The sequence below is a fragment of the Sarcophilus harrisii genome, chromosome 2 (genome assembly GCF_902635505.1).
Source record: "Sarcophilus harrisii chromosome 2, mSarHar1.11, whole genome shotgun sequence".
In the NCBI taxonomy this organism is placed as follows: Eukaryota; Metazoa; Chordata; class Mammalia; order Dasyuromorphia; family Dasyuridae; genus Sarcophilus; species Sarcophilus harrisii.
The window spans coordinates 423,440,200-423,468,167 of NC_045427.1; the positions used below are offsets into that span (position 1 = coordinate 423,440,200).

The window sequence follows — 27,968 nt, forward strand, 5'->3', positions numbered from 1 at the left end:
AAAATCTCTTCAAAGTGCTTTATCTTTATTCCCCTTCTTGAGTCTTCTCTGGCCACTGATGTCCAGTGATGGATCCTCAGTCATGCTGATATAGGTGCCAATTGCCTCTCGGAGCCCCACACTAATGGGACTTGTGTCACCTGAGGAGGACACCTCAGAGAACAAGAGTGAGCTGTATGAAGGGAGGACAGAATGAGATCAGAGATCATTTGATGTCTTCCATATGTTTCATGTTTCATGTCACTCAAATTTTGTTCTTTTAATTAAGGCTTAGAAACCTACTGTGGTTCCCCACTGTCCAAATGCTTTCCACTCTCTGGTCTTCCCTTTATATATACACAGTCTAATCCCTGATTCTTTAACTTGCCCCTTATTCAGGCTGATCAACAAGCATTAACTAAGTACCTACTTTGTTCCTTAAGCTGTACAATGTCTCATCACTTTGCTCTACTTGTGCCATCCCAGATTTGAAATTCTTCCTTCTCCATCTATTACATTCCTGTCTGCCCCTGAAGGCTCAGGTCAAAGCCCACTTCCAATAGTCTTCCCTAACCCAGCACCTCATAGTTTTTAGCATTGATTCTATCCTGTTCGATATTTTCCTGCATGTAAACTCAATTTCCCCATTTAGATTCCGAACTTTCCCAGGGTTTAGCACCTCTCCTCCAGCCTCAGAGATAGCCTTGCAATCAGGAATGCCTCTTACCTGTCTACTTCTTCCCAGTTGAGAGCTGGTTTCTGTACAGACACTGGTGGTGGGATGTTCTTCGAAGGAAGCGGGTCCACTCGATAAAAGGCACAGGGCTCCTTAAGCAAGGAGCAGAGATCATCTGCCATCTCTGTAGAAGAGCTAGTCCACGTCACTCAGATTCTGCTTCCCCACCTAGCTTAGCCACTGTCTACCATCCACTCCCTACTCCAGGAGGAAGCCTTTCCTGCTCTCAGGGCCAGATCAGCTGGGCCTCTGTGCATCATTTTCGGGTCCCCCAGGATAAGGAATCTGAGTAATAACGTTAATGGTATTGAAAGAGACCCAGCCTGGGAGTCAAGTTTGTAATTCTGGTTTTGCCACTGACTTCACTGTGAGACATTTGAAAGGTAAGTTGAATTTAAGGGTTCCTTTTCAGATCTGACAATAAAACTAATGATTATTATCAATTACTCTATGTATTGGATATATTAAGGCAACTTGGGGTTAGACTACCACCTCACTGGTCTTCCTGCCTTAGAGGATGATGGCCCTCATAAAAACATCAAGGGCAGTGCCAGAGGGCTCCTCCTTTGCAATGGATAACCACTGGAAAAAGAAGTCTGCAAAAACCAATTCCATGTAACTAAATCGCCTTGCCATTGGGGTGGTCAGAGCTGGGAAGTCAATAGTAACAGAATGTGAATTAGTAAGACCCTTACAGGTCTGCCAGTCTAACTTCTCAGTCTACAGAGGAGTAAACTGAGGTCGGAAAGGAGAAGAAAATTGATCAAGATCATTACATTAAAGTAATAATAAACGGCATCTATAAAGCACTTTCAGATTTGCAAAAAAACATTTTTACCAAAAAAGTTTTATGTAATTTCACTTGTTCTCAAATGAAATCTATGAGATAAACGAAGAAAATAAGCTACCAAGTGTCTAAGATAATATTTCAACTGAGATATTCCTTAGCTGTAGGTGCCATTAACTATCAGACCCAAGATCAGAACTAAGGTATCTAGAATCCCAAATCTAGCTGTCCAGCATTCTATTTTTCTGGAGGACAAGCTGTAGAAAGAGAGGGACTGACTCCATCTGGTCAGGATGATGTCCCAGATGGTCTTTCTGTATCCAAGGATATCTTGACCAAACACTGGATACAGCCCCCTACCTGTGTAATGGTCCACCAGTGCCTGGAGTGAGGGGAAGGTGAACCGGGGAGAAATGTAGAACCATCCATTCTCCAAGCGATGAATCCTGTAGTGTCTGACTACATCCCGAGAGGTAGGGCGGTTCAACCTCACTGAAAGGGAGTAAGCACCTATAGGAAGGAAGGTGAAGAAGGAAACCCTTGAGGTCCTTGGGGCTGGGGCTGAGTCTGAGGCTCCATAAAAATGTCTTCAATCCCTGATGTATAGCACAGGGACTGCTGACCTTGGGTAGAGGGTCTGGAGGCAAGGGACAGGGAAGAGCCATAGGTTGGTCCCTGACCCAGTTGAAAACCATGAAGAATCAGTTATTATGGGGAAAAGATTGGGCCAAAACTGTTCTGTAAATCAACTTGAATTTATTAAGCACCTATTATGTGCCAGAAATTGTGCTAAATTCTGGGCATTCAAAGGTATGCAAAAACAAATAAAAAACAACCTGCTGAATGAAAGAAATTTTTGAGGAAAACTTTCTGATGTAAAGTATTTTTGAGGAAAGTTACTGAACATCCCCACCAAGACTGGCTAATTGGGAGAAAAGACATCTGTTCTCCAAGGTGGAGTCATATCTCTACAGAGACCTAAGCTTCCTGAACACTTCCTGTGTCTGTAGTTCCCTTTCCAGCTGGATCCTGACAAGTGCTAACTACTGGGTCAATGTAAGATGCTTCTTTAGGGCAGGAAAGACAATAATTCAATCCAGATTCTCTTTGTCAATTTTGTTACGTGATACAAAGAAGTAGAAAATTATCCTAGGAGACAAACCTGCGTTCTAGTCCTAGGCGTTGTGAACATTGTTTGGCGGTCACTGGACTTCTTTGGCCCTCACTTTATTTGTAAATTGAAGGGAATTGGACTTGATCTCCAAGATCTCTTCTAGCTTTGAAAATCTATGTTCTATAAGAAGCCCCTCAAGATGAACTCTCCAGTTGGATTGTAAAGAAGAAAACATTATCCTAAAGCTTAACACCAACCCCCATGGAGAAAATGAGGCCACTTTCTTAAGATTTTCCTACTTTTCCCAGCATAGATCTGGGCCGGTCACTCAAGTAGGTCCAGTAAGTACTTGGTAGTTGTAAAGCTTCTGAAGGGTTAATTCAGTACCTACCAAAGCTTCCTTCCTCCCCAACCCCCTTTTAAATGTTTTATTCGTGCCTTCTGTTTTTATTCACTTTCTGATATACACTCTCTCCATCTAATGAACCTAGTAAAACGCAAACAAATCAAAACAGTGACCCTCTTCTGACAGGCTAGTCCACCACTTCTCTATCAAAGGGGGAGCTATAGTTACTATTCTGAATTATTCCTGAGCCAGTGATGGTAATTACAATTATTTTTTGTAATACTACACCAAATAAGTTTAACACGATTGTATGTGTATAACCTATATCAAATGACTTCCTTTTGAAGGCAATGGGGAGGGGAAGAAGGGAAGGAGAAAAAATGGAAGTCAAAATCTTACAAAGATAAATAATTGAGGAAAAATACTATTATTTTAAAAATATATTACCTCTTCATTTTCAGATTGCCCTTTCAGATTTTTACTGTTATAATTTTCCATTGTGTGGCTTCAAAAAATTCCGAGCAAAAGACTGGTTTCAATTTTAGGAAAAAAAGTGATTTTTTTCAATTTGGTTCGTCTTGCTTAAACTTTCAAATTTTCAGGGCCAACTTGATTCAACAAATACTTTTTAATTTTCTATGATTAAATTGAATTGGCAACTTTGAATTTTTAAAAGTGATCAATTGGGCACAACTTGTGGTTGGAAAAGAGCTATACCTCCATTTCTTAATTTTATATATTTTTGAGGGGCAATTAGGGTTAAGTGATTTGCCCAGGGTCACACAGCCAGTGTCTGAGACCAATTTTGAACTCAAGTCTTCTTGACTTCAGGGCTGGTACTTTATCCACTGTAAAAATCTAGCTGCCTGTAGTCCTTCATTTCTAAAAACATTCATCTGCAGGAAGACAAATATACTAATACATTATTGGTGGAGCTGTGAATTATTTCAATCGCTCATAACAATAATTTGAAGTCAAAGTGGTTGACGTTATATTTTAACTAAGATCCCCTGCAGGTCATTTACTTCAAGGAGACCCAAATTTATCTTTGTAAGATTTTGACTTCCATTTTTTCCTCTTTCCCTCCTTCCCCTCCCCACTGCCTTAGAAAGGAAGCCATTTGATATACACCTACAATCATGTTGAACTTATTCATAACAGTATTACAAAACCTCATCATTCTTCATCTGTAAAATGAGAAGCGTTGGACCAGTAGCCTCTAAGATCCATTTTAGCTCTGGGTCTGTGAACAGATGTGGTCTAACGAGGAAATAGTACAGGAGGTCTACCACTTCCTTATTCCTGAACAGGATGCCTCTCAAGTTCTTATTAACTATTTTAGTGGCCACCCCTTTTGAAGCCCAGATTAAATCCTGTCCTTTCCATGAAATCTTTCCTGAGCCTTAAGCAATCCCTCCCCTTTCATTCCTGTGGCATTTATGCTGGGGAAAGTCTGGCATGTTAAAAAAAAAAAAAAAAAAAAGAAGAAAAGAATTTGTATCGATAGCTTTCATCACTTAACATTTCCTAATACTCCCTTTTGCTTCCTCCAAAAGAACCATCCCTTAAAACAAAGAATAAAACAAAAAAAAAAAAGGAAAAACACTAAAGCAAAATCTAACATCACAGACAATATTCCATATCCATAGTCCCCACAAAGAAGTCAAAAAGAACAAAAAGAGACACCTCTGATCATGGTTTTGTTGGACAGGGGTCTGAGCTTGACCATTAAAATGCATCCGGTTTTAATTGTTTTACTATTGCTGTTCTTTCCACTTACATCATAGGGGTCACGACACATTATTTTCCCAGCTCTGTGTACTTCACTCTGCATTTCTCCATCTAAGTTTTCCCAGATCCAATATGATTTCTTGTTTCTTTCCCATCTCCAACTAGCTTGTAAGGGCAGGGATTCTAGCCTGCAGGACCTTGCAGCAGTCTGGGCTGAATCTGCTTGTGGTACTGATGGCACACGGGGCCGGCTCTAAATTCTGAGGTCACTGGGAAGAGGGTGACGAGGGCCCAGCTTCTGGGAATCGTCCCTGCAATGTCACGGACCAAGGCAGGGGCCCAGGACGGCTTCTGACATGCTAACAAAGTGAAGCAAGCCAGGGTTCGGAACTCTGTGTGTGTCCAAGCTTTGGGACTTTCTCTAGTTTCTCATCTCCCCTTCCAGGGGCACCGTCTCTGTCTGGGGACCATCTGTGGGCCCTTATCTCTCTTTGGTGGCACCTGGGATCTCAGCTAGAGGAGCCCTGTGGTTTCCTGTTTGTATAGTGATTGGTCCCCAGGCGCACACACTTTCTTACTTCTCTCCCCGGCCTCCGCCCCCACTCCCCTCGCTGCACAGTCCCATCTCCTCCAGGGCCCCTAACCTGGCAAGAAACTTGTTGTTGTGGATGTCTAAATAGACAAGGATCCTTCTCCTATACCTTAACTGTAAAACAGCAGGTTAAAAAAAAAAAGATTTGGTGGGGTGAAGGATGGAATTGAAGCAGAAAATAAGTCAATTTATCAAAGAAGGATTGGCTTTCTATGGCAAAGTAAATGATATAATCTAAAGTGCCCCAACTCCCAAATATAAAAAACTAATATAGCTAGCATTTAAAGGCTTATTATGTACTGGGCATCTTGTAAATATTATCTCATAATCACAATGAACTTGGGAAATCCATGCTATTATGTCTATTTTACTCTTGGGAAAACTAGGAGAAACATAAGTTAAATGATTTGCCAGGGGTCACATGGCTAATAAACGTCTGAGGTTGGATTTGAATTCAGGTCTTCCTGACTCCAAGCTCAGTGCCAACTAGCTCTTTCTGCCCCACCCTCTCCTGGAACTTCAAATTTCTATAGAGAATTATTTTTGGGGGAGCCTAAACTTTAGGCTCTCCAGTTCTCCATTGGAATACAAATAACCCAGGAAAGTAGACTTTTTAAATCTGGAGGCAAAGGTAAATGTCTTGCACATAGATTTAAAAAATCAATTAAACAAGGACAGGTTTAGGATAGCCAGGTAAAAAAGCCCTAGGCATAGCTAAAGTGATATACCAGCTTAAAAAATAAAAAAGGCATTATGATTTTTAGGGGGATGGAGAAGGGAGCTGGATCTATGATTTCATCAGTCCAGGGAACTTTGTAGGTAGAAGCTTCTTCTACCAATTTTCTTCTCCATCTTCATTCTCCTTGACCTCTTTGATGTTCTTTGACACTTTGCTTACTCTCTCCTTTCTAGGTCTTTAGGATTCCCCCCTCCCCTGGTTCTCCTCCTTCTCTGTGTCCTTGGCTATATCCTAGCCTTCTCTAATCATAGAGGTTCTGTCATGGGCCTGTTCTTCTCTGGCCATTCCATTTCACTTGGGGGTCTCAACTCCCCTTGGGTTTACTTTGTGCTGATGATTCTCAAATCTACCTTTCCTGCCCCTGCCTTTCTGCTTATCTCCAATCTCACATATCCAATTGCCTTTTAGCTATCTCAATCCAGATGTCCAGCAGAGACCTTAAACTCGATATGTCCAAAACAACTCATTAAATTTCCCCTAAACCCTCCCCACCTTTCTTATTACTCTAGAGGACATCATCCTTCCAGTTTCTCAGGCTTGAAACCTAAGAGTCATTCTGGGCTCCTCACTGCCTCTTAGCCTCCATCAAGGCCTGTTGATTTTACCTTTGCAGCATCTCTCCTATACCCCCCCCCCAACTCCCATTCTTCTCTGTTCTCCATCTTTGACTCCAGGCATTTTCTCTGGTGTCCCCCAGGTCTAGAATGCTCTTTTTATCTCTGCCCTCTGGCTTCCCTAACTTCCTTTAAGTCCCAACTAAAATCCTATCTTCTGCTAGAAGCTTTTCCCAACCTCTCAATTCCAGTATCTTCCCTCTATTCGTGATTTCCTTTTTATCCTGTGAAAAGTTTACTTGTTTAAAAAGGGATGATTCTGGATCTTTCTGAAAGTTTCTGGTTCACTTAAAAAAAAATCAACAATGAAATCTCAAATCCACATTAGGAAGGAGCTCAACTTCATCCTCCTGTACTACTCCAAGGGAAACATGGAGTTTCATCTTTGCTCTCTTACGAGGGAGAAGGAAGGAGCCAGGATAATTGAGATTTGACCTTTACAAGCTTAAATCACGGTGGCTTAACTGGGCTCAGGCCCTTTGGTACTGATGTGGTGTGGGGACAATTGCAGCAGAAGATCCTTAAATCTGGGTAGGCTCATCTAGTCTTATCTATTCTTATCCTACAGATGGGAGAACAGAAACAGAAAGATGAAAAGACTTAAAATCACATTAAACATTAAAATCGGAGCTAGAATATACTCAAGGAGGTCACTGACAAAAAGGAAGCAAGCTGTCCTCCCTTCCCTCAGTATACATCAAAATATTTATAGCAGCACTTTTTGCTGTAGCAAAGAAATGGAATCAAAGTTGATGTCAATCAGGGCATGACTAAATAGGTTACGGTTCATTAATGTAATGGAATATTACTGTGTTATAAGAAACAACAAACATGATGATTAGGGAAAAGCATGGAAAGATTCATATGACTGATGCAAAGTAAAAAGGAACACAATATCTACAGCAATACAAATGGATCAAAACTGATTGTTTCCAAATGGCTCCAAGGAAGATATAAGACAACCCTTCCTCTGATTGTAAAGGGGCTGGGTAAATGGGACCACTGGTCACAATAATTCACAATTATGGAACACTGCATAGATCAGATTTTTTTCTTCAATGTGTTGATGGGTTTTGATGATTTTTTTCTCTGTTTAAGACAAAGCTCTTTTGTTAGAAAGCGCTTTCAAGGAGGGAAAAGAAAAATAGATATAGGAAGAAATCTAGATGACAGAAAAACAGAACATACCAACAACAACAAAATCATAGCTTAGATTCAAATCTAGGTCCAGTGTTTCTTCTACTATCACCATGGTGCTAGGTTTCTGAGGATAAAACATTCCTTTCTGAGATCTTGGGGATGCTAAAAGTGTCTTAATCATTTCATGTGTTCTCTCCCCCAAAACAAAATAACAAAAACTCCCAAACATCTTAGATCAAATATAAACAATAACCTTTGTAGCCTTGTTATATACGTATTCTCCTTTCCACAACCTTTAATGTAGTTAATACAACTTTCTTGCTATCTCCAAAATACAGCACTCTATCTCCCATCTCCATCCATATCTTTGGCCTGTAATCCCTGACTGGAATACATTCCCTCATCACCTCTGCCTCCTAGAATCCTTTTCCTCAAGGACTAGTGCCTTCTTCCCTTTTCCCCATTTACTTTATCTTTTTTTTTTTTTTTTTTTTAAAGCTGGAAGCCAGAAGCAACTGAAGAGACTTAAAAGAGATTTTCTCCAACTCCTGCTTCTTCAAGTCTGTCCTGCCCCTTTTGCAGATGCAAAGCATTGCTCTTCACCAATAAGGAGAGTCCTATATAATTGGCTCTTTAAAACAGGGTTACACTTATTAATGTAAATGTTTTCCTTCTCCTGGAAGATAGAAATACTTCCATTTTTATTGGTTGTAGCTATAGCACAGTGTTGGACACACAGTAGGCACTTAATAAATGCTCATACATTGATTTCAAAGTTGCTATACTAATTACTCTCAGTAGAGCTAATGTCATGGCTTCCCCCAACCCCACTATGGTCAGATGGATTTTCATTGAATCACCTGTGGTCAGGATCTCTTATCCAAAGCTATGAATCTGTATAAGTTTAGGTTATTAAGGTAATGATCAGCATCTGTGGTCATATAAGAAAGACAAGAAAAGTGCCCCACACAATGATTGAACCTGGAATTGTCATCATTTTATTTACTTACCTGTGTGTGTGTTGTTCCCTCTAATTATTGTTTCTCCGAGGGCAACAGTTATTTCTCTTTTATTTGTTTGCTATATCCCCAAGGTCTAGCACAATGCCTGGCACATAGTAGGCACTTAATAAATGTTCACTGAATCAAAATGAATTCTTTGTCAAACTCTGGACGCTAGGGAAGTGCATCTTTTCTTTAAAAACCACACTGTAACTCAGCTCCTGCAGCCCAATCCTAACCAGCTTCAACACTAGGACACCAGTCTTGCCCCAGTCTCAGTCTCTATAGTTTGTACCTCTCCTGGTTTGACTATCCCGGATCAGGAAGGATCCTCCGTGGTTGCTGGGGAGAAGCAGAAGATCCTCTGCTTTCTCTCGATTCAGGCCTTCGTAGAGCCAGCTGAGAAAAGAGGAAGGAAAGTCAAATATCCCATTCAGAGGCTGAGTCTGTGATACTTGGCGTACCTTGACTGGCTTTCCCTGCTCCCTTTCCCTTCCTATCCTTATCTGCTTCCCTCGCTGTATGTGTGCTCAGGACAACAAATCTGAACCAGTGGGGCAGCTTTATGGAGCAGTGGATAGCACTTCCAAGCTTCATTTTTCAGAGCTGTAAAATAGTTTACCATAGAGTTGTGAAATAAGGAACCATGGTCCCTTTTAAAGCTCTGATAGTCTACGGTTCCATGAGTCTTCTGAGAATTATAGCCTTTGGAAAGGAAAGCCTAAATTAACTCATAAGTGGACTATGACACCCCTGAACCCCTAGTTCATCTGGGTTAGTTACTTAGGCCATAAACTCCTTAGGATAATGACTTTCAGCTTAGAAAGAGCTTATTGTAAGAAGAGTCAATCTTAGATTTTCCTGGGGGTAATATTCCTAGAAAACAGAGTTAAAAACACAAATATTGATAAATCAAACTTATGGGAAATAGGCGGTTAAGTTCCTACAACCACAACAAACCATAATCTTTTGCTAGAGGTTGCTAAAAATATACTTTTCTGCATACAGTTCTTTATAACAAAACATTAATTCTGATAATATGCACTTTTCCTAATATGGTAACAATGAAATAAATGTGTTATGCAAAATAAAACTTGTAACATGGAAAACATTTTTTTTTGGTTCTTATTTCCTAGAATTTTCTAGCATTTTTCCCTAGAATTTTTTATGCTAACATTTCAAAATGAAAAAAAAGCCTGCACATTGATTTCAGACAATATAATCATTTTATAACAAGTGAACTCTAGTATTATAAATACTTTCCTTTTTGCAGATTAATAAATCATTTGTTCACACCTATTTTCTGACTAACAAATTATTCTATTTTCTCACTAAGTTGAATCGCTGACTTTGCCCACTTGGACTTAGAGCCCAAAGAATTTGTACTACATTTTTGGAATACAATTGCAACAAAAAAATTGAGTTTTAAAGGCAAACAGATGAAAATATGCAACAAATGCATAGGGAGCTTTTGCAAGGCCAGTAATAGGATACCAAGCACTACCAACTGTTCCACACACTTGCACACATCATGTTCCTCATTCTTTTTCTCTACCTTAAGTAGTCATGATTGTGCAATGGGTACCAGTGGGAAAGTGAAAATAAGGTTACTAAAAAAATCATTTGAATTCTTGAGATTGGGAAAGTTGAGGGTTGACTGTAGATTTCAAAAGAAATATTCTTCTGTACACTCATAGGACCTGAATGTCCCCATCTAGTAGCTTTTGCCATGATGGAAAAAATATTTCATTGTGGTCTTAACAATATTCTATTTTCTGAGGACAGCTTGATTAAGGATGGAGAGTTTCATTGTCAGCAGGCTAGATACTTGGTAACAGCTATGGAGAGAACATTGAGTTGGGACTGCTTGGAGTTCAAATCCTTCCTTCTTAGCTTACTAGCTGTATGATGTTGGGTAAGTCATTTAGCTTTGTTTGCCTCCAATAAAATGGAAATAATATTGCACCTATCTCCTAAGTTTGTTGTAAAGATTGAATGAGATAATAATTGTAAAGTGCTTAGCACAGTGCCTGGTACAAAGTAAATGCTGTGTAAATATTAGTTAATATTTATAATTGTTATTATTATTATTTTATATGACATTGAATAAGTCACTAAACTTTTCAGTCTCTTTTCCTCACTTAAAAAAGAAAAGGATTAGACTCAATGACCTCTTAACTTGCCTTCCAGCTCAAAATTTATGATTTCATGAATTTTTGATCATGGCAACCCAAGAAGTAAAGAAAAATACTTCATCCCCTAATACTTTTTCCCTGACAATGAACAGAGGATTAAAAAAAGGGGCCAGTCAGTGTTAGTAATCACATAGTTTTTAGACACCTGAAAATAATAATTCATGTGTATATTTAACCTATATCAGATTGCTTGCTGTCTTGGGAAGCCGAGAAGGGAGAGGAGAGAGAGAGAAATTTTGAACACAAGATTTTGTAAAAATGAATGTTACGATGTATTGCATGTATTTGGAAAAATAAAATACTATTAAAAACCTTAAAAAAAAGCCACTGGCCCTCTAAAGTTCCTTTTCCACTGACCAATGAGTCAACATGGTATATGGAGGAACTAAATCACATCCGTACTGATATTCTTACTATAGGAAACCCCAAGAAATGAGGAAGTTGAGCTAAATCCAATGTGCAGATTTTCTTTGGAGAGGTAAAGGAGTTGGCAGAGCTGGTCTCACTGGAAGCCTAGCAGGTAACAAGAAACATGGGATGCTTAGCTTCCTCATCCTGCATTGATCATGAGGATAAGTTAAAAAAAAAAAAAAAAAAAAAAAAAAAAAAAAAAACACCATGAAAGTAAATGCAATTTTGGCCAGTAGTAATTGTTGCAGAGGATAAGGTGATAGAGAAATTCTATAAACGCTCCAGATGAAATGAATATATCCTATAAAATTCTGTGGCTTCAGTGCAAAAGTCCATAGGGGGATATAGTGAAAACTAAGCTGGAACACATATAGTTCAGGACCAGTAAACAGAAGAGACTCAGATTTATACCTAACACACAATGAAGCTTTTATACTTGTATAAAGTAAATACTTTCTTTAAAAAGAAAGTTGAGTAGTGAGATGATTCAGGCCAGTTCCAATGATCTTGTGATGAAGAGAGCCATCTATACCCACAGAGAGGACTGTGGAAACTGAGTGTGGATCACAACATAGAATTTTCACTCTTTTTATTGTTGTTTGCTTGCATTTTATTTTCTTTCTCATTTTTTTCCTTTTTGATTTGATTTTTCTTATGCAGCAAGATAATTGTATAAATATGTATGCATATATTGGATTTAACATATTTTTTGACCATGTTGATAAAACATATATTGGATTATTTGACATCTAGGGGAAGGGAGTGGGGGGGAAAGAGGGAAAAATTGGAACACAAGGTTTTGCAAGGATTAATATTGAAAAATTATTCATGCTTATAATTTGAAAATAAAAAGCTTTAATTTAAAAAAGGCGATTTAAAAATAAATAAATAAAAGAAAGAGAGGGCATTGGATGTAGTGAAAAATCTAATACCCTTTTTGGAAATGACATTAATCATATAGCATCATGGATTTTGAGCCTAAGGTTGTCTTACTCTAACTTAATAGAATCTTGTCATTTAACAACTAGATACCAATGTGGGAGTCATTTCTAATCAGCTGTCTTTGGATATTTAGACTACTGCTTTCTTAGAATAGAGAACAAAATCAGTACCAAATTAGAAGAAAAATTAAAGATGAGAAGATATGATGTTCAATTAAAGATGAGAAGACATTGTGTTCAATTAAAGCAAATACTAACTGACCTATTCAAACTAGCGATTAATGCAGAAATAAATAGAAAATGGATCAAAAAATGCTAATGAGATCACAGGATAGATCCCTATCCTTATGGGGTATCCAGATGGAGCTATTCATCAAGCAACTGGAGGTGTAAGATGAGAGGTCAGAAAAAAGATGATTGGCAATATAGACATTCAACTCATCTCAGTAATAACAAAAGAGAATCCATGGGACCTTATGGGCACTCCAAGGGGGAATGCAAAGGAAAGAAGAGAAGATCCAGGAAAAAAGAGATGACAGCTATTAGGGGGTAGAAGATGGGTAAAGACCCAGCAAGGGAGGTGGAGAAAGTCACATAAAAGAGGAAAAACGAGAGAGAGAACAATGTTGCAATATCCAAGAAAGGAAAGAATATTTGGGAAGAGGGAAAAATCAACTGTATCAAATGTTGTGTAGACATCAAGGAAGATAAGTCTTCAACTTGATCAGTAAAAAAAAATCACTGGTGATTTTTGAGAGTAGTTTCAGGAGACTAGATTGTAAGGGGTCAAGGACTGAGTGAATGATGACGAAGGGAAAGGGAGTTCTTATGGTGATTATTTTTAAGGATGGATGATAGTGGCTGGAGGAGATGGAAAATTCAAGGGAAGCTTCTTAAAGGATTAGTAGGGAACTTAATTATGTTTGTAAGCCATTAGAAAAGTAGAGATTGAAGGTGAGTGAGAATGAGAGAATGACAAATTCCTGGAGGAGATGGAAGGAGATAAGATCCAAGACACAAATAAAGAGGGGGCAGGGTTGGGCTTTCTGTTTGTGGTCTGATATCAGAGCCGAATCATGACAAGATGTGTCATATCTGCTTTGTAGGGTTATGTTGAGAAAATGACTTTGTAAATTTTAAACCTCTACCACCATCCCTGGAAGTTTCCTTAAGGGGAAGACCTTTGGGGAAGACACCAAAGAACTATAGAATGTCACATCTGGAAGGGACATTAGACCACAGAATTTCAAAGCTGGAAATACTTTAAAGACCATCTAGTCCACATCCTCCCTACACAGGAAATGGCAGCCCAGAGGAGCAGAACGGTCTTGCCCAGGGTCCCAGAATGCTTTGATGTCAGAACTACAGCTTGATTTCCTGTCTTCTCCTCCCAGGAAAGTGAGCATAATTTCTAGGACGGGATTTTCTAAGAGACTGAAAAAAACTTACCCATGAGAGATTTTGGCCACGTGGCTGCTGGGAATACTGAACTCCTGGTTGGTGGCTTCAGACATAACTCTCCACCATTCTCCGTTGCTGCAACCCAAAGAAGTCCATCAAACTCCCTTCTCCAAAGTAGGGGCAATTGCAGACTCAGGGGTTGCTAAAGCAGGAAAATGACCTCTGAAACTATCTCTTCTTTACTCCTCGAGCTTTTCTTTCCTCAAGAGTTCAGAGCTAAATATATTTATTCTATCTAAATTTGTATGTGAACTTCTTGTCTCCTTCGATTAGAATGCAAATTTTCTGAGGACAGGAACTTGTTTCTTTCTCTTTTTTTGGGTATCCTTTTGTGCCCAACACAAGACCTGGCATAAAGTAGGCACTTAGTAAATGCTTGTTGATTGATTAAGATGGGTCCTTCTCATGATATGCATAGACTTATAGGATCATTGTATACTAGGCCATAAAGCCTTTCTCTGACCCAGGAGTGGAGAGGGGAATGATCCATAGAGGAGTAGGAGAAGCCTCATGACCAGAAGATCATGGTTTGGGAACACATTGGAATTTAGGCTATTAGTGTCTGGAGTTCTGAGCTACAGAGCACTAAGCCAGCTAAATTTGGGAACCTCTCCAGGAGTGGGGATCCCTGACCTATTCAAGCTTTGTGCTTGGCCCAGGCAGCCAGGGATGGATAGCGCTGGTTTAGCTCTCTGTGTCCCAGTCTTTCCAACAGACTTACTCAGAGATGATGGTCAGTGGCTCCCCAAGTCTCAGCACCAGCTCCCCATGTTCCCCAGCTGGGAAACTGTCCAAAGCCACAGCCATAGCCTTGCATTCATCTGGAGGGTCAGGAACAGTCAAGAGTTCTGGAAGAGAAAAAAGAGAGACCTGGATTCTAGTCCAAGCCTTGCCATTAATTGACGGTATGACCTTGGACTGATCCCTTCCTTTTGATAAATCTCAGTTTCCTTATCCTTAAAATGGAACCACTGAGGACTGATAGCTGTAAATCACAGTCCTAGGACATTTTAGACATTGAAGAAATTATCACAGGCTACTGATTTGGAGCAGCAAGGAAACTTGAACATCATTCAGTTTAACTTCACTCCACAGATGAGGACATTGAGGTCCATCCTGAGAGCTTACTTGCTCAAAATACCACAGGTTCTAAAATAGCAGAATCAGGATTTTAATCCATGTTTGCCAAGCTTCTTATATGGTACTTTAATATTTGCAAAATTAATGAGTGGGCAGATATCAGGGAGAGAAGCACTTTACATGGATTATCTGATTCTCGTGGCAACCTATGAAGAAGGTACTATAGGGGCAGGAGGTGGTACAGTGAATAGAGCACTGGCCCTCCCTCAGTTCAAATTTGGTCTTAACCACTTGACACTAGCTTGTGTGACTTCAGACAAGTCACATAATCCTAAGTGCCTCCCCAACCAAAAAACAAAAAACCATAAATATATTACAGGTAAGGAAATCAAGATTCAGGGAAGGAATATTAAATGAAATACTCACAAATGTAGTTAGGGAGGATTTGAACTGAGTCTTTTTTCTTTCTAAGCCTAGAATACTCTCTATTATGCAGCTTCTCCAAAGGTATTTTTCTTCAGGTAATGGTTAGACTAGTCTCCTTCCAGCTTTGATTCTGCCTTCCCCTCTTATTCCAGCTGTATCAGTGCTGGGGGACTTTATGCTTCATTCTAACTGGTCACCAAGACTAGGTGACTTCACACTCAGTGTATGCTGCCATGTTTAGTACTGCTTCCTCCAGCTTTAACTGATGAGCCCGTGATCGAAGAGATGAGATTCGCCTGAGAAGTTCTTTCAAAAACTGAAATTTTATGGGTAGGGGAAAACCCTTGGAGCTATGTGGTGCTCCACTCCTGGATATCAGAATGGATTATTTTATGTTTGCTTTTTTGGTGGTGAGTGTGTAATGGGTTTCATTATTCCATACCAACCTGCATTATTCCCTACCAACCTGCATTAGTAGAATTTTTTAATTGGAGCTCCATACTCTGATAAAATCACAGTCAAATCCCTATCCCCAACCCTATCCCTAAAAGTCAGCTTTATTATTATTAACATTAATAATGATAATAATAATAATAGTAATTTATGAGTAGAGGACGGAGCTTGGAGTCAAAAAGACCTGATTTCAAATCCAGCTTCAGATGTATTTGCTGCATGACTCTAGATAAATCACTTCTTTTTGCCTGTTTCCTCACTCATAAAATAAGGGTAGTACTCACCTCCCAGAATTTTTGTGTGAGATAATATTTATCACTGGGAGACTGATTTCAGTGCAGTAAGATAGCCTTTTCTCTCTTATTTAGAAGGTGGTGACCCAAATTATTCATGAAGAAATTTATTTCTCCTTTTTTTCTCAATCTGGGCTACTTGAATCAATCGATGAAGAAGCATTTAAGTCCTGCTATGCTCCAGGCACCATACTAGGCCCTAGGGATGCACAAACAAAAATGAAACAATCTTTGTTCTCAGAGGATTAATATTATATTTCTCAGTAATGAAGTGCCCAGAACTTCAACTTCCTGAAGTCTGGGAGGAGATGAAGGCCCTGTGTTACAGAACTGAGTTTATTATAATTGCAAGGTTTGTCTTCCAGAACAGTGTTATCAAAATTCAAAGAGAAACCAGGAAGGGCACATGAGCTTATATAAGGATGCTGGCAAGCTACATCTTGGCTTAGGAAACCCCATATTAATGTAATCTAGGTTCTATTGTATTTATTTTGTTTAAGTTTTCCCAATTACATTTTTATTTGGTTCAGCCAACTTAGGAGTTCAGCTTTGTGTTTGGCACTTCTAATTAGAAAACTATATATGTATGTGAGTTTATGTTTGTGTCTATATTATCCATACATTTATTACTATAAAAACATACTAAAACAACTGCCTATCAGACTCACGCCTGGGGAACAATTCATGAATTAATAAGAAATAAGAGAGCATTGTGAAGCATAAAAACTGAAAATTTTAATTATATTAAGTTAAAAAGTTTTTATACAAATAAAACCAATGTAGCCAAGAGAAGAAGGAAAGCAGAAAATCCGGGAGGAAATTTTATATAGAGACAGTTTCTCAGGTAAAGGGCTTATATCTCAGATATATAAAGAACTTTGTCAAGTCTGTAAGAATACAAGTTATTTCCTAATTGATAAATAGGCAAAGGATATGAACAGTAAGTTTTTGGATGAAGAAATCAAAGCTACACATAGTAATATGAAAAAATGCTGTAAATTATTGTTCTTTAAAGAAATGCAAATTAAAATAACCTTGAGATATTACTTTACAATCTAGGTTGGCTAAAACTAGATTAAAGGTTAATCTAGTTCAGGTTGCACTTGGGAGTGTTGTGACCCACATGTGACTTAACAGACTTTGTGTTTGACATCTGCTCTAGAAGCTATAGTTCAGGGATAGTAGTGCTTTGGGTATCCTGAACTGAGGAGGGATGCTCTTCCCAGGAGCCAATTAAATCTCAGAGTTAAAAACCCAAGTGTTTGTGACAAAACTCTTAGAATTTAAGGGAAAATTTGACATATAACATCCAGAAAAAATATAATGTAAATATTAAAGACCAATTATAAGGAATTCAATAAGGTCAAACTGTTTACTTCATACATGTGAAAGATTAGCAATATCTTTATGAATGCATTATTTGAGTAATTTGAAAGAAAGTCATGGGCCGACTTATGTGATTCTTTAAAAAAAAATAAGGAGAGATAAAAAGGGGTAATTATCTTACACAAATGAAGCATAAAAGGAAAAATGGATACAAAAGAAGCTAGTAGGGAAGAGGGGAGGTAGTGCTGGAATCTTACTCTTATCAAGAATAGATTAAAGAGGGAACCACTAGAAGGGCATACATCATCTAAATTTAGAAATAAAGAGGACAAAGAGATGGAAGGGGGAGTATAATGGAGGGACCTTAGAGAGGTGGATATATTAAGAAATAAGAGGGGAAAGTAGTGGGTAAAAGTAAAGCAGAGGAGTGAAGAGGCATAGGAACAGAGTGAGAAACATTGAAAGAAAAAAATAGGAAGGAGGAAAATACACAAATAATTGTTGCTTAGTATGTGAATGGGATGAATTTACCCACAAAATGGAAATGGATAGCAGATTAAAAATTTTAATTCAACAATTATGTTGCCTTCAGGAAACACTATAAAAATGAGAGGTACACACAAGGATAAAATAAAGAGCAGGAGTAGAATTTAGTATGTGAAAAAAAACCAGAGACAAAAATGATGATCTCAGACAAAGTTAAAGTTAAAATGAATTTAATCAAAAGGGAAAAGTAGAGAAACCACAAAATATGTCAGCAATATTGTTCAATATTATTTTAGACCATTTAAAATACCTAAACAGATTTAAAATACTTGAATGCATACCTGCCAAAATAGACACAGAAACTGTAAGAACATAAACACAAAACACTTTTTATAAAATAAACTCAGCTCTAATTCACTGAAATAATATTTATTGTTCATAAATAGATATCGTCAACATATTTTTCAATGACAATTTTACCTAACCAATCTAAATATTCATTGTCACCCAAATTGAATTACTAAAAATTTATTTTACTGAGTTAGAAAAAAATAATAATAAAGTTCATTTAGAAGAACAAAAGAAAAAAGGAACTTCAAAGAAATCAGGGGAAAAAAATGTAAAGGAAGTAGATCCAGCAATATCAGATGTTAAGCTATATTGTAAGCCGAAAGCATTGTTGAAGTATAAAAAGGAAAAATCTATATGGTCAAGAACAGAAGGAAAGCAGAAAATTGGGAAGAAAACTTTCATAGACAATTGGATTGGAACATAATTGTGGTATAGGAAATGAACTGGTTGATTTAGAAAAACATGGAAAGATATGAACTTAAGAAGCGAAGTATTATTTACTTTCAGAGAAATGGATGATAGGAGGAAATAAGCCTAGTATGGTCTTATAAATAGTGTGAATGTAGATTTGTATATGTGTATATATATATATATATATATATATATATATATATATATATATATATATCTTATGTGCTTATGTGCTTAATTGTATCCTTCTTTATAGGAAGGGGAGGGAGGGAGAAAAAATAAAGTAAAAAGTACACAATAGAAACAAAAGAAAATCAACAAGAAAGCGAAAAAAATCTGGGTAAATACTACACATTTATTATATAGGTTTTCTTGAAATGGAAATCTATTGTTTTATGTGGAATCCTTGTGACCTGTTGTATATATATATTTTTTCTCACTTTGGATTTAAGTTTAAAATAAAAAAATTTACAAAAAGAAGTGTAAGAAATCACTGGGGTAAACTATCCACATGAAGCTCTCATAAGATTTGATAGAACATAAATCCCTTGGCAGGGAATTATTTTGGTTTGTCATTATCTCCTCAGCACCTACATATGGCATCACTAATTTGGAGCTAGAGAGGGAATAAGGCTAACTTTTTCATTTTACTGAGGTCAGATAAGTCAGATTATTTGTCTAAAATCAAACAGATATTAGTAAGTGGCAGAGATGCTTTTTGATAAATTTATTTACTTACTTACAATCAAGTTTAAATGTTTTGTCCAGGGTCACACAGCCCTTAAGTGTTTGAGATTACATTTGAATTCATGTCCTGCTGATTCCAGATCCAATTACCTATCTACTGCTGCACCTAGCTGCCCCCTTATTGCAAACCTTGAATCCAGAAAGAGCTGGGGAAGTTCTTGAGAATCACCGGGTAAAATGACGTTTGGAGATTTCCTCTAGATCCAAAGCCCCACTAACTAAGGAGAAGCCGGGATGCCCAAGCAGGACTGCATTTTACCTTCCTGTAATAGCCCGGATCTCTGGCCACTGGCAGAGAGCCCAGGAAGATGTAGGCTTGTTCTTCTTCTGCTGGGCAAACTTCCCATGGTACTTTGGCAGATGGCTCTGAAACATGCCATGAGGAGGAATCTGAAAGAGAAACTTGGATCATCAACATCACAGCTCCTAACGTGGCTTGTTCGTCTGCCCCAGCTGCCACCTAACCCTCCGATCTAGTCCTCGAGGAGATTATTTTGCCAGAGCAGTGGGGAACAGTGGAAGAATGTGGAACTTGAGGTCAGAAGACCTGTGTTTAAATTTTACCTCTGTCAACCACCACCTGGGTTAGCTTGAGAGTCATTCGACTTGTACAAGGGAGATCCCACCAGGAAGAAGGGAACTTCTGATATCTGGAAATAAGCATCATGTATACCTGGAACCTCTCTCTCCAGGCTAAATATATCTGAGTTTTTTGCATTCTTTCTATATAGTCTGCAGTCCCTTCACTCTCCTGATTGCACTCTTCAGCCCAATCTGGTTGGTCTCTGCCATTTCTAAAACAAGACTTTGGAAGGGAAGACACTCTAGAGGAGCTGTGACTAGGAGAGAGGAGCAGGGGACTATCACTTTCCTCTACCCTAGAGGGAAATAAACTTCTTCAGGACAGACACTGTTTTGAGCTTTGCTATTTCCTTCTTTAGCTCATTTTACAACTGAGGAAATTGGTGAAAATAGGGTTAAATGACTTGGCCAGGGTCACACAGCAAATAAGTTTCTGAGACTGGATTTGAACTCAGGTCTTCCTTCTATGTCTCTTGAAAATGCCTTGTGTTCTCCTGTCTCTATTAGCAATACCTAGAATTCCTTTTCCTTCCCTACAAATGCTTACTCATCCTTAATTCTGCCTCCTCTCATTTCTCCCTTTCAGTAATTTTGTTCCCTCTTGGACCTCATAAAGCACTTGTTTGTACTTCTGTTTCACAATTATCATGTAAAATGATATATTATAGTGATCTTTGCTGGTGTCTTATTCTCATATTAACTTGGTAACTTCTTCTGATCCTCTGCCCAAGCCCAGTGCCTTAAGGACACAATCCCTGTTTAGTTAATGTTTACTGAATCAGTGTTTGCTGAATATCAAACAGAAGGCTGTATTTGATCCTGAAGGTAATAGGGAGCCACTGGCATTTACTGAGCAGAGGCATGTCGTGGTCAGACCTTCCTGGAGGAAAATCCCTTTGACAGCAGAGTGAAGGATGGATTGGGATGAAGAAAGTCTTGGAATAGATACCAAGTAGGAGGCTATTACAATTGTCCAGGCTGGAGATAATGAGGGTCTACACAGGGTCGTGACTATGTGAAGGTCCAGAAGGGAATAGATGAGAGAAAGGGCATGAAAGTAGAAATGACACGATTGTGCATGTGGGTGAGAGGGACGAATCAAGGCTGACAATGAGATTTCAAGACTGGATCGTTGGGATGACAGTGGTTCTCTTAACATTAATAGAGGGTTAAGGGGAAAGTTTGGTGGTAGTGTGGGAGGATAATTAGTCCTGTTTTGGGACACCAAAATCTAATAGGTCTTTTGCAGAACTAGGCTTCAGCAGAAACATTAGGTCTGCATATATGGATCTTGGATTCATCTGCATAAAGATAATTAATGCTATATAAAGCAGGGATTCTCAACTATTTTTTATTTTATTTGTTTATTTATTTGGTCCCAATTTCTCTTGGCTTTTAGTAAACTTCCTTCCCCTAGTCCACATTAAAGTAAACAAATTCTAGAAATTATTTGTCAGATAGAAAATAGATTAATTTTTCATAAAGAAAACTTTCTTGGGCCCATAATATTTTTTCCCTAACATTATTGCTTTTGGAATATTTCAATAGGATAATATAGTTATTTAGGTCAGTTAGGTGTAACAGTGGATACAGTGCTGGCCCTGGAATCAAGAAGATTCATCTTCCTGAGTTTAAACCTGGTCTCAGATACTTACTGTGTGACCCTGTGTGACCAAGTCACTTCACTCCGTTTGCCTCAGTTTTTTCAGTTGTAAAATGAGTTAGAGAAGAAAATGGCAAACCACTGCAGTATCTTTGCCAAGAAAACCCCAAAGGTTGGACACAACTAAAAAACATAATTATTTACCCCATATTCTCCATGCCCCTTGAAAAAATTCTTATACTCTTTGGGGAATATATGTTTCTCAGGTGGGGAACTCCTGAGGTGAAAATCGAAATTAACTTTTTTTTTTGGCTTCCAATTTATTCTGTTGACTCATAGTTTCCAGTCCGCTAAAACCTCAGCCTCGGGGTATTTTTCCTCACCATTCTGATCTGGCCACATCTCTTCCTACCCAAATCTCCTGATCTCTGTACTTTTACCGTGTGTGTATTTGTGTGTATTTATACCTATGTACATGCATATATATATATATATATATATATATACACACACACACACACACACACACACACAAATATGCATAGATAGATATAGTTTTTTAAACCAAATGCAAGACTTCATGTTCAACCTCATTAAATTTTGTCTTGGATTTCAGTATCTGATAAATACAGGAACTTAGGTTAGGAGAGAAGGTTAGTTAATGATTAATTTGATTAATTGGTTAATGGTTAAGTTGTGATAGAGAGAAAGCATGAGGAGCTGTCCAGAGAGATCAGAGATGACTGGTGGATTTTGAGTATGTGGAAAAGGAGATAAGACTGGAGAGATACTAAAGGGAACAGTGACACCCAAAATATTGTTTTACACAGAGTCTTGAGCTGAGCTTCAAGAGATTTGAGTTCTTGACCCAACTGTGAATAACAATGTGTGGGCAAATAATTTTCCTCTGAGGGCCTCAGTTTTCTCTTTTGTAAAGAATAAGCAATAGCATAGATCAGAGTAGATTTCGGGGGAGCCCTTGAACTTAAAAGTGGAAAAAATTACATCTTTATTTTCACTAAGACCTAACTGAAGTTTTGTATTCCTTTCAGGTATGATATTTTAAAAAAGGAAACTTTAAATATTTAGCTTCCAGTTTCTGGGAGGCTAAAGAAGATTATTCGGACAGCAACAGCAACAAAATAAAACTGTGCTTACAGATCATTTTCTGCCATACTCTTTCTTTAGGACCACTATGTTATTGTTGCTCTTTCTACTACATGGGGTGTATATATACTGGGTGCCAATTAAAGACTTTTATCAAGACTTTTCTACATTGCAATTTCAATATATTGTAGGTCAGCATAAGAAGCTAAATGGTTACTCTGGGAGTTTTGTGGAAGTCGCAGATGATACTCAAAGGCCAGCAGATGACACAAAGCCTATGACCAAATACTTAACCCAAATTTTACGATAAGATACTATAAATACCCCATAAAAGAAAAAAAAAAATCAGACTTCATTTTTGTATCATGTACTCTACATCATTACAATTTCTTAAAGAGTCGTTCTGAGGGCTTAATAGATTTTTTTCAGACTCCCAAAAAAGATCCATGTCTCAAAAAAAGCTAAGAACCCTTAACTTAAATGTGCTCTGTGGCCTCCTTGTAGATTGTTCACTCCCTTCCTCTCAAACTAAACATATTTCAGAAGCAATTTGTAGCACTTAAAATGGATGGTTGCTCAATCAATTATGCCGATTTCCCCTCCTTCTCCTTCTTTAATTTTTGTTATTGTGGTTGTTATATGGGATGGCAGTCTAGGACAGGGAGGGGAATATTGGGGGAAATCATGGTGATATAAAAAACCAGCAGACATCAATAACAACTTGTTTTTAAGACAGAAAGTTTGGTCAGCTGGGGAAGAGGCAACCTGGAAGTACAAACCACCAGAACCATATCAGGGCTGGGTCAGGGAGTTCTTCATGTTCCAGCCTAATCCTTATTATGACCTTTCTAGGAAACCGGGGCTCAGAAAAGTCGAGTGATTGATTGGGCTAGGAAAACAACAAGATTCAAAACTCATAGAACTTTAGGGCTGGAAAGGACCTTAGAGACCAGTTCCCTCCAAAGGGGATCATAGTGATAAAAGGCTTTGCACAGAGCCTGGCACATAGTAGGTGTTTAATAAATGTTTCCTTTTCCTTCTCTCCTTTCCTCTTCTTTATCCTTCCTACAAGCCCTCAACCCCAACCCCAACTGTAGCCTTTTATGTATAGAATGGAGTATCCTTAGAACTCATTATTTTACAGTTTGCTTTCCTCTATCCACACTGATACTTTGTAGGGATTTGTGTTTTATTGTGTTGTTATATGTAGACAGTTTCAAAAATTATTGAATTCATATGCCCAAAGGGCTATAAAACTGTTCGTACCCTTTGACCCAACAGTGCCATTACTGGGTGTGTATTCCAAGGAAATCATAAAGGAAGGGAAAGGACCCACATGTGCAAAAATGTTTGTAGCAGCTCTTTTTGTGGTGGCAAAGAACTGGAAAAGGAGTCCATGCCCATCAATTGGGGAAAGGCTGAACAAGTTGTAGTATATGGAGATAATGGAATATTGTTGTTCTATAAAAAGTGATGAACAAATTAATTTTAGAAAGGCCTGGAAAGATTTATACAAACTGATATTGAGTCAAACAAGCAGAACTAGGAACACATTGTACAAAATAAAAGCAAGAATGTGCGATGATCGGCGGTGAAAGACTTGGTTGTTCTCAGTGGTTCAGTGATCCCAAGCAATCTCAGTAGACTTTGGACAGACAATGCCATCTGTATCCAGAAAAAGAACTGAGGAGACTGAATGTAAATCAATACATGCTATGTTCACTTCTTTTCGATTTTTTTCCCTCTCCCATGGTTTTTCCCTTTTGCTCTGATTTTTCTCTCCCAACACGATTCATAAAACCATGTGTATTAAAAATGATATATCATCATCATAATAAATAATACATAAAATAATTTTTAAAAATAACTATTTTAAAGTTCAGGCTCATAGAGAGTAAGACCTTTTGCTATTTTATAGTTCAGTCATTCAATCATATCTGACTCTTCATGACCTCGTTTGCTGTTTTCTTGGCAAAGACACTGAAGTGGTTTGCCATTTCATTCTTCAGCTCATTTTACAGATGAGGAAATTGAGACAAACAAGGTAAAGTATCTTGCCTGGGGTCTCACAGATAGTGTCTGAGGCTGGATTGGAAATCATGACTCAGGCCCAGTGCTCTATCCATTGCACCACCTGGCTGCTCCCGATCTTAGGAGGGACAAGTAATTCATTTTTTTCTGGAGGAAACACAAAATGTGAGCACTCATTTTTGCTGCCAGGTTGAGCTCCTCTGTTCCTGCCACCAAACCGCCTCAAAGTTAAGACCCCTAAAGGAGGGTCAGAAATATTTTGTGTGCTCCTATTTTCACTTGAATCTCTTGGGTTTTAGGATCATAGATTCAGAGGTAGATATGGGTCCTCTAAAGCCATTTATTCAGTTCTCTCATTTTATAGATAAAACATGAGAAGTAGAATGACTACAGTTATTGCTTCCACATCAAGACTTTCCACATTGCGGGTTGGCATAAATTAAATGGGAATTTTTTTGGAGTTTTGTAGAAGCCAGAAATGACATAAAGCTTATGATCAAATAATTTAACCCAAATTTCACACTAAGGTACCATAAATATCCCATAAAAAAAAAAAAAAAAAAAAAAAAAAAGAATATCAGACTTTGTCTCTGACATAAAGGGAGGGTGAAAGTTTTTACCTGGATTTTCCAGATCTTGGGGGTGCTGTGCCCCTAACTCCCATGATGTGGAAGGGATAATTATATTTCTTCAGGGACACATAGGAGCTGGAATTTGAATGTGAGTCCTCTGTCTGACTCCACATACCTTTTCCTCCACAACCTCCTCTTAGCATGCTTTCCAAAGAACCAAGCTGTCTCTCAATGTCAAACACAAGAAATCCAGAATGGAACTCATTTTCTCCCCTTGAAACTCCTCTTCCTTTTGACTTGGTTATTTTTCTTTAAGACACTATGATTCACCTGGTCTTCCATGACAATTGCCATGGCTTTTTCTTTGATTTCTTGTCCCACCTGATTGATTGTATTCCAATTGCTTCCTATACCTGTTACTTCAAATCTCCTCTCTCCACCACTTAGCTTATCTTATCTCCACTTCTCTGCCTCGTGTCCATACCATCCCTCATTCTCTCCTCTCCTCCACTTTAAGAGGGGGTGTTTTTTTTTTGTTTGTTTGTTTTTTATTTTTTAATGTGCATCCTTGATCCCATTCCCTCTGATCTCCCATGGGACCTGTCCCTTTGGTTATCCCTCTTCCAATTTTTCTATTTCAAGAGTTGTTTCAGTTGTGACCTGCTCTTGCTGACCCCATTTCAGCGGTTTTCCTGGTAGAGAAACTGGAGTGATTGCCGTTTCCTTCTAGCTCATTTTTACATTTAAACACCCCTTCCCCCCCATTTATGTTTTAGCCATCCTGGAACTTAACTATCCCTATGCATGATACTGCCCCTTCTGTCTCTTAGTGGGCTTTGTCAGGGCTGTTTCCTTCCCACCTGGCTCCTGCAATTCCAGGATCCCTTTAAGGCTCAACTCAAATGTCAGCTCCTTTCCTTAGCCTCTTAGCAGCTACTATACTTGCCTCTCCAAAAATAAAACCCATGAGTATTTACATTGTACATGTATTAGTATTTAATTTTTATTTTTGGATGTATTGTTACAAATAGACTTTCTAAGGATGGGGAGTGGGCTTTTTTTTTTTTTTTTTTTTTTTTGTGTGTGTGTTTGTAACCCTTCTACCTGGAAAATACCCAGCACAGAGTAGGCGCTTAATAAATGTTTAGCGGAATTGAATCAAATCTAGTTACCAAATCCTAGTTTGAATTCATACCTTCCAAGCCCATTTGTGTCCCAGAATGATTCAACAGACCCCAGACTAATATTTTTCTTTTTCTTTTCTTTATTCTATATTTGCTAATGCTGCCAGAATAGGCATTCTTATGCATACATCTGTTCAAAAAACTCAAAAATCTTCAGTGCCTCTTTCTAGTCTATTGCCTTACAATTAAAATTTTTTATCAGCAAATTTCACATTTCTGTGACTGACAGACTCTCTACAACCTGGGGTGGTTTCTAGTCACCCACCCAAAATGGGTAACTAATTCCTAACGAGGCCATCTGAGCCTTTGCTCACGCTGTTCCCTGTGTCCGCTAGGCAATCTCCATGTATTCATCTCTCTGACTGAATTTGAAATCAAATTTAGACACCACCCCCTTCAAGTAATCTTCCCTGATCCTCTCTATTGATGACTCTTCCCATAGATCTCACTGTGTGTTACTTGTTAAATTTCAGGTGCATTTGTACCATTTTGTCTACTGTTACTGCTTATCTTAGCTCCTTCTAGATTGTAAGTCCCATGAGGGCAGGGAGCAAGCCTTAGGGAATTTTGCACTCCCTCTAGCACGCAAACAGTCCCCTACACACAGCGGGCACTCAACAAATGTTTGCTGTTGGCCAAAAAATAATTAGTGAGCCTCCTGGGGATTGCTGTCCTAGGCCATAATCCCCGACACCTCAGAACTTGGATTTGGGGACCTCCATCACACATCTCCCTGGTGTTCCCCATGGCAGGGACTCCATGGCTAGTGCATCTGTTGAAGTCTGGAGAATGTGACTTCCTCCTTCGGCCCTCCATAGGAAACTGGATACCATTATTTAAATCAAATGTGGCTATTCTAGGGAATCAATACCTTTCCACCCCTCCTCATTTTGACCAAACCAAATGCACTTACCAGGATTTCATTGTCAGAGTGTCAAGAAGATCTCAACCAGGTGCTAGAAGGTGTGGGTAGGCCTGTTCCTCCCACAGGGCTGGGTGAATGAACCTTCAGGGTCTCTACTCTGGTTGTCAGATTTTGCTAGTCGGCTGGAACATGTCGGGGTGCACCACACTGGGATAGTTTGTGGCACTCCCCGTGTCCAGGTGGCTTCTTGTGGATCTGAGTCTGGGAAGACCCTTTAAGCCTGATCCTTCTGGTCTGGGAGACCACGACCTTGTGTAAGCCCCTAAAACTATCCTTTCAAGATGTATGATAGGAAATGGTGAAGGATTTCTTTGAGTCTTTAGTTGACATTGCAGACTTGGTGGTTCTCAGAACCACTGGTTTCCTCTGACGACAGCACACAGTGTAAGAAGCACCAACAAGTTCCTGTTCTAGAGGAGAAAGCATCATTCTTGTCTTAGCCTAAAGCAACTTATTTCATTATTTTAGACCAGTCTTTTAGAACATAACTAAGCTAGAAAGCAATATTGCCTAAAGGAAAAAAGCACAATTGGAAGAATTGGGACACCAGACTTTAGTTTTGGCCAACATAAAATAAAAATATAAACCTTTTTAGGTCTCAAAA

At 38.5% G+C, this 27,968-nt stretch overlaps 1 protein-coding gene across 1 annotated transcript; it reads right to left on the minus strand.

Annotated features, from left to right (window-relative positions):
* Positions 1-4: 4 nt before the first annotated feature.
* SLA2 (Src like adaptor 2) lies at positions 5-27,968 on the minus strand. Its single transcript, XM_023507157.2, has 8 exons — positions 27,353-27,968; positions 19,620-19,750; positions 14,509-14,635; positions 13,776-13,862; positions 9,075-9,178; positions 1,863-2,012; positions 707-839; positions 5-172 (listed from the first exon to the last, which is right to left on the minus strand). Exons 2-8 carry the CDS (start codon positions 19,738-19,740, stop codon positions 10-12), a joined length of 885 nt encoding a protein of 294 aa, XP_023362925.1. The 5' UTR covers positions 19,741-19,750; positions 27,353-27,968; the 3' UTR covers positions 5-9.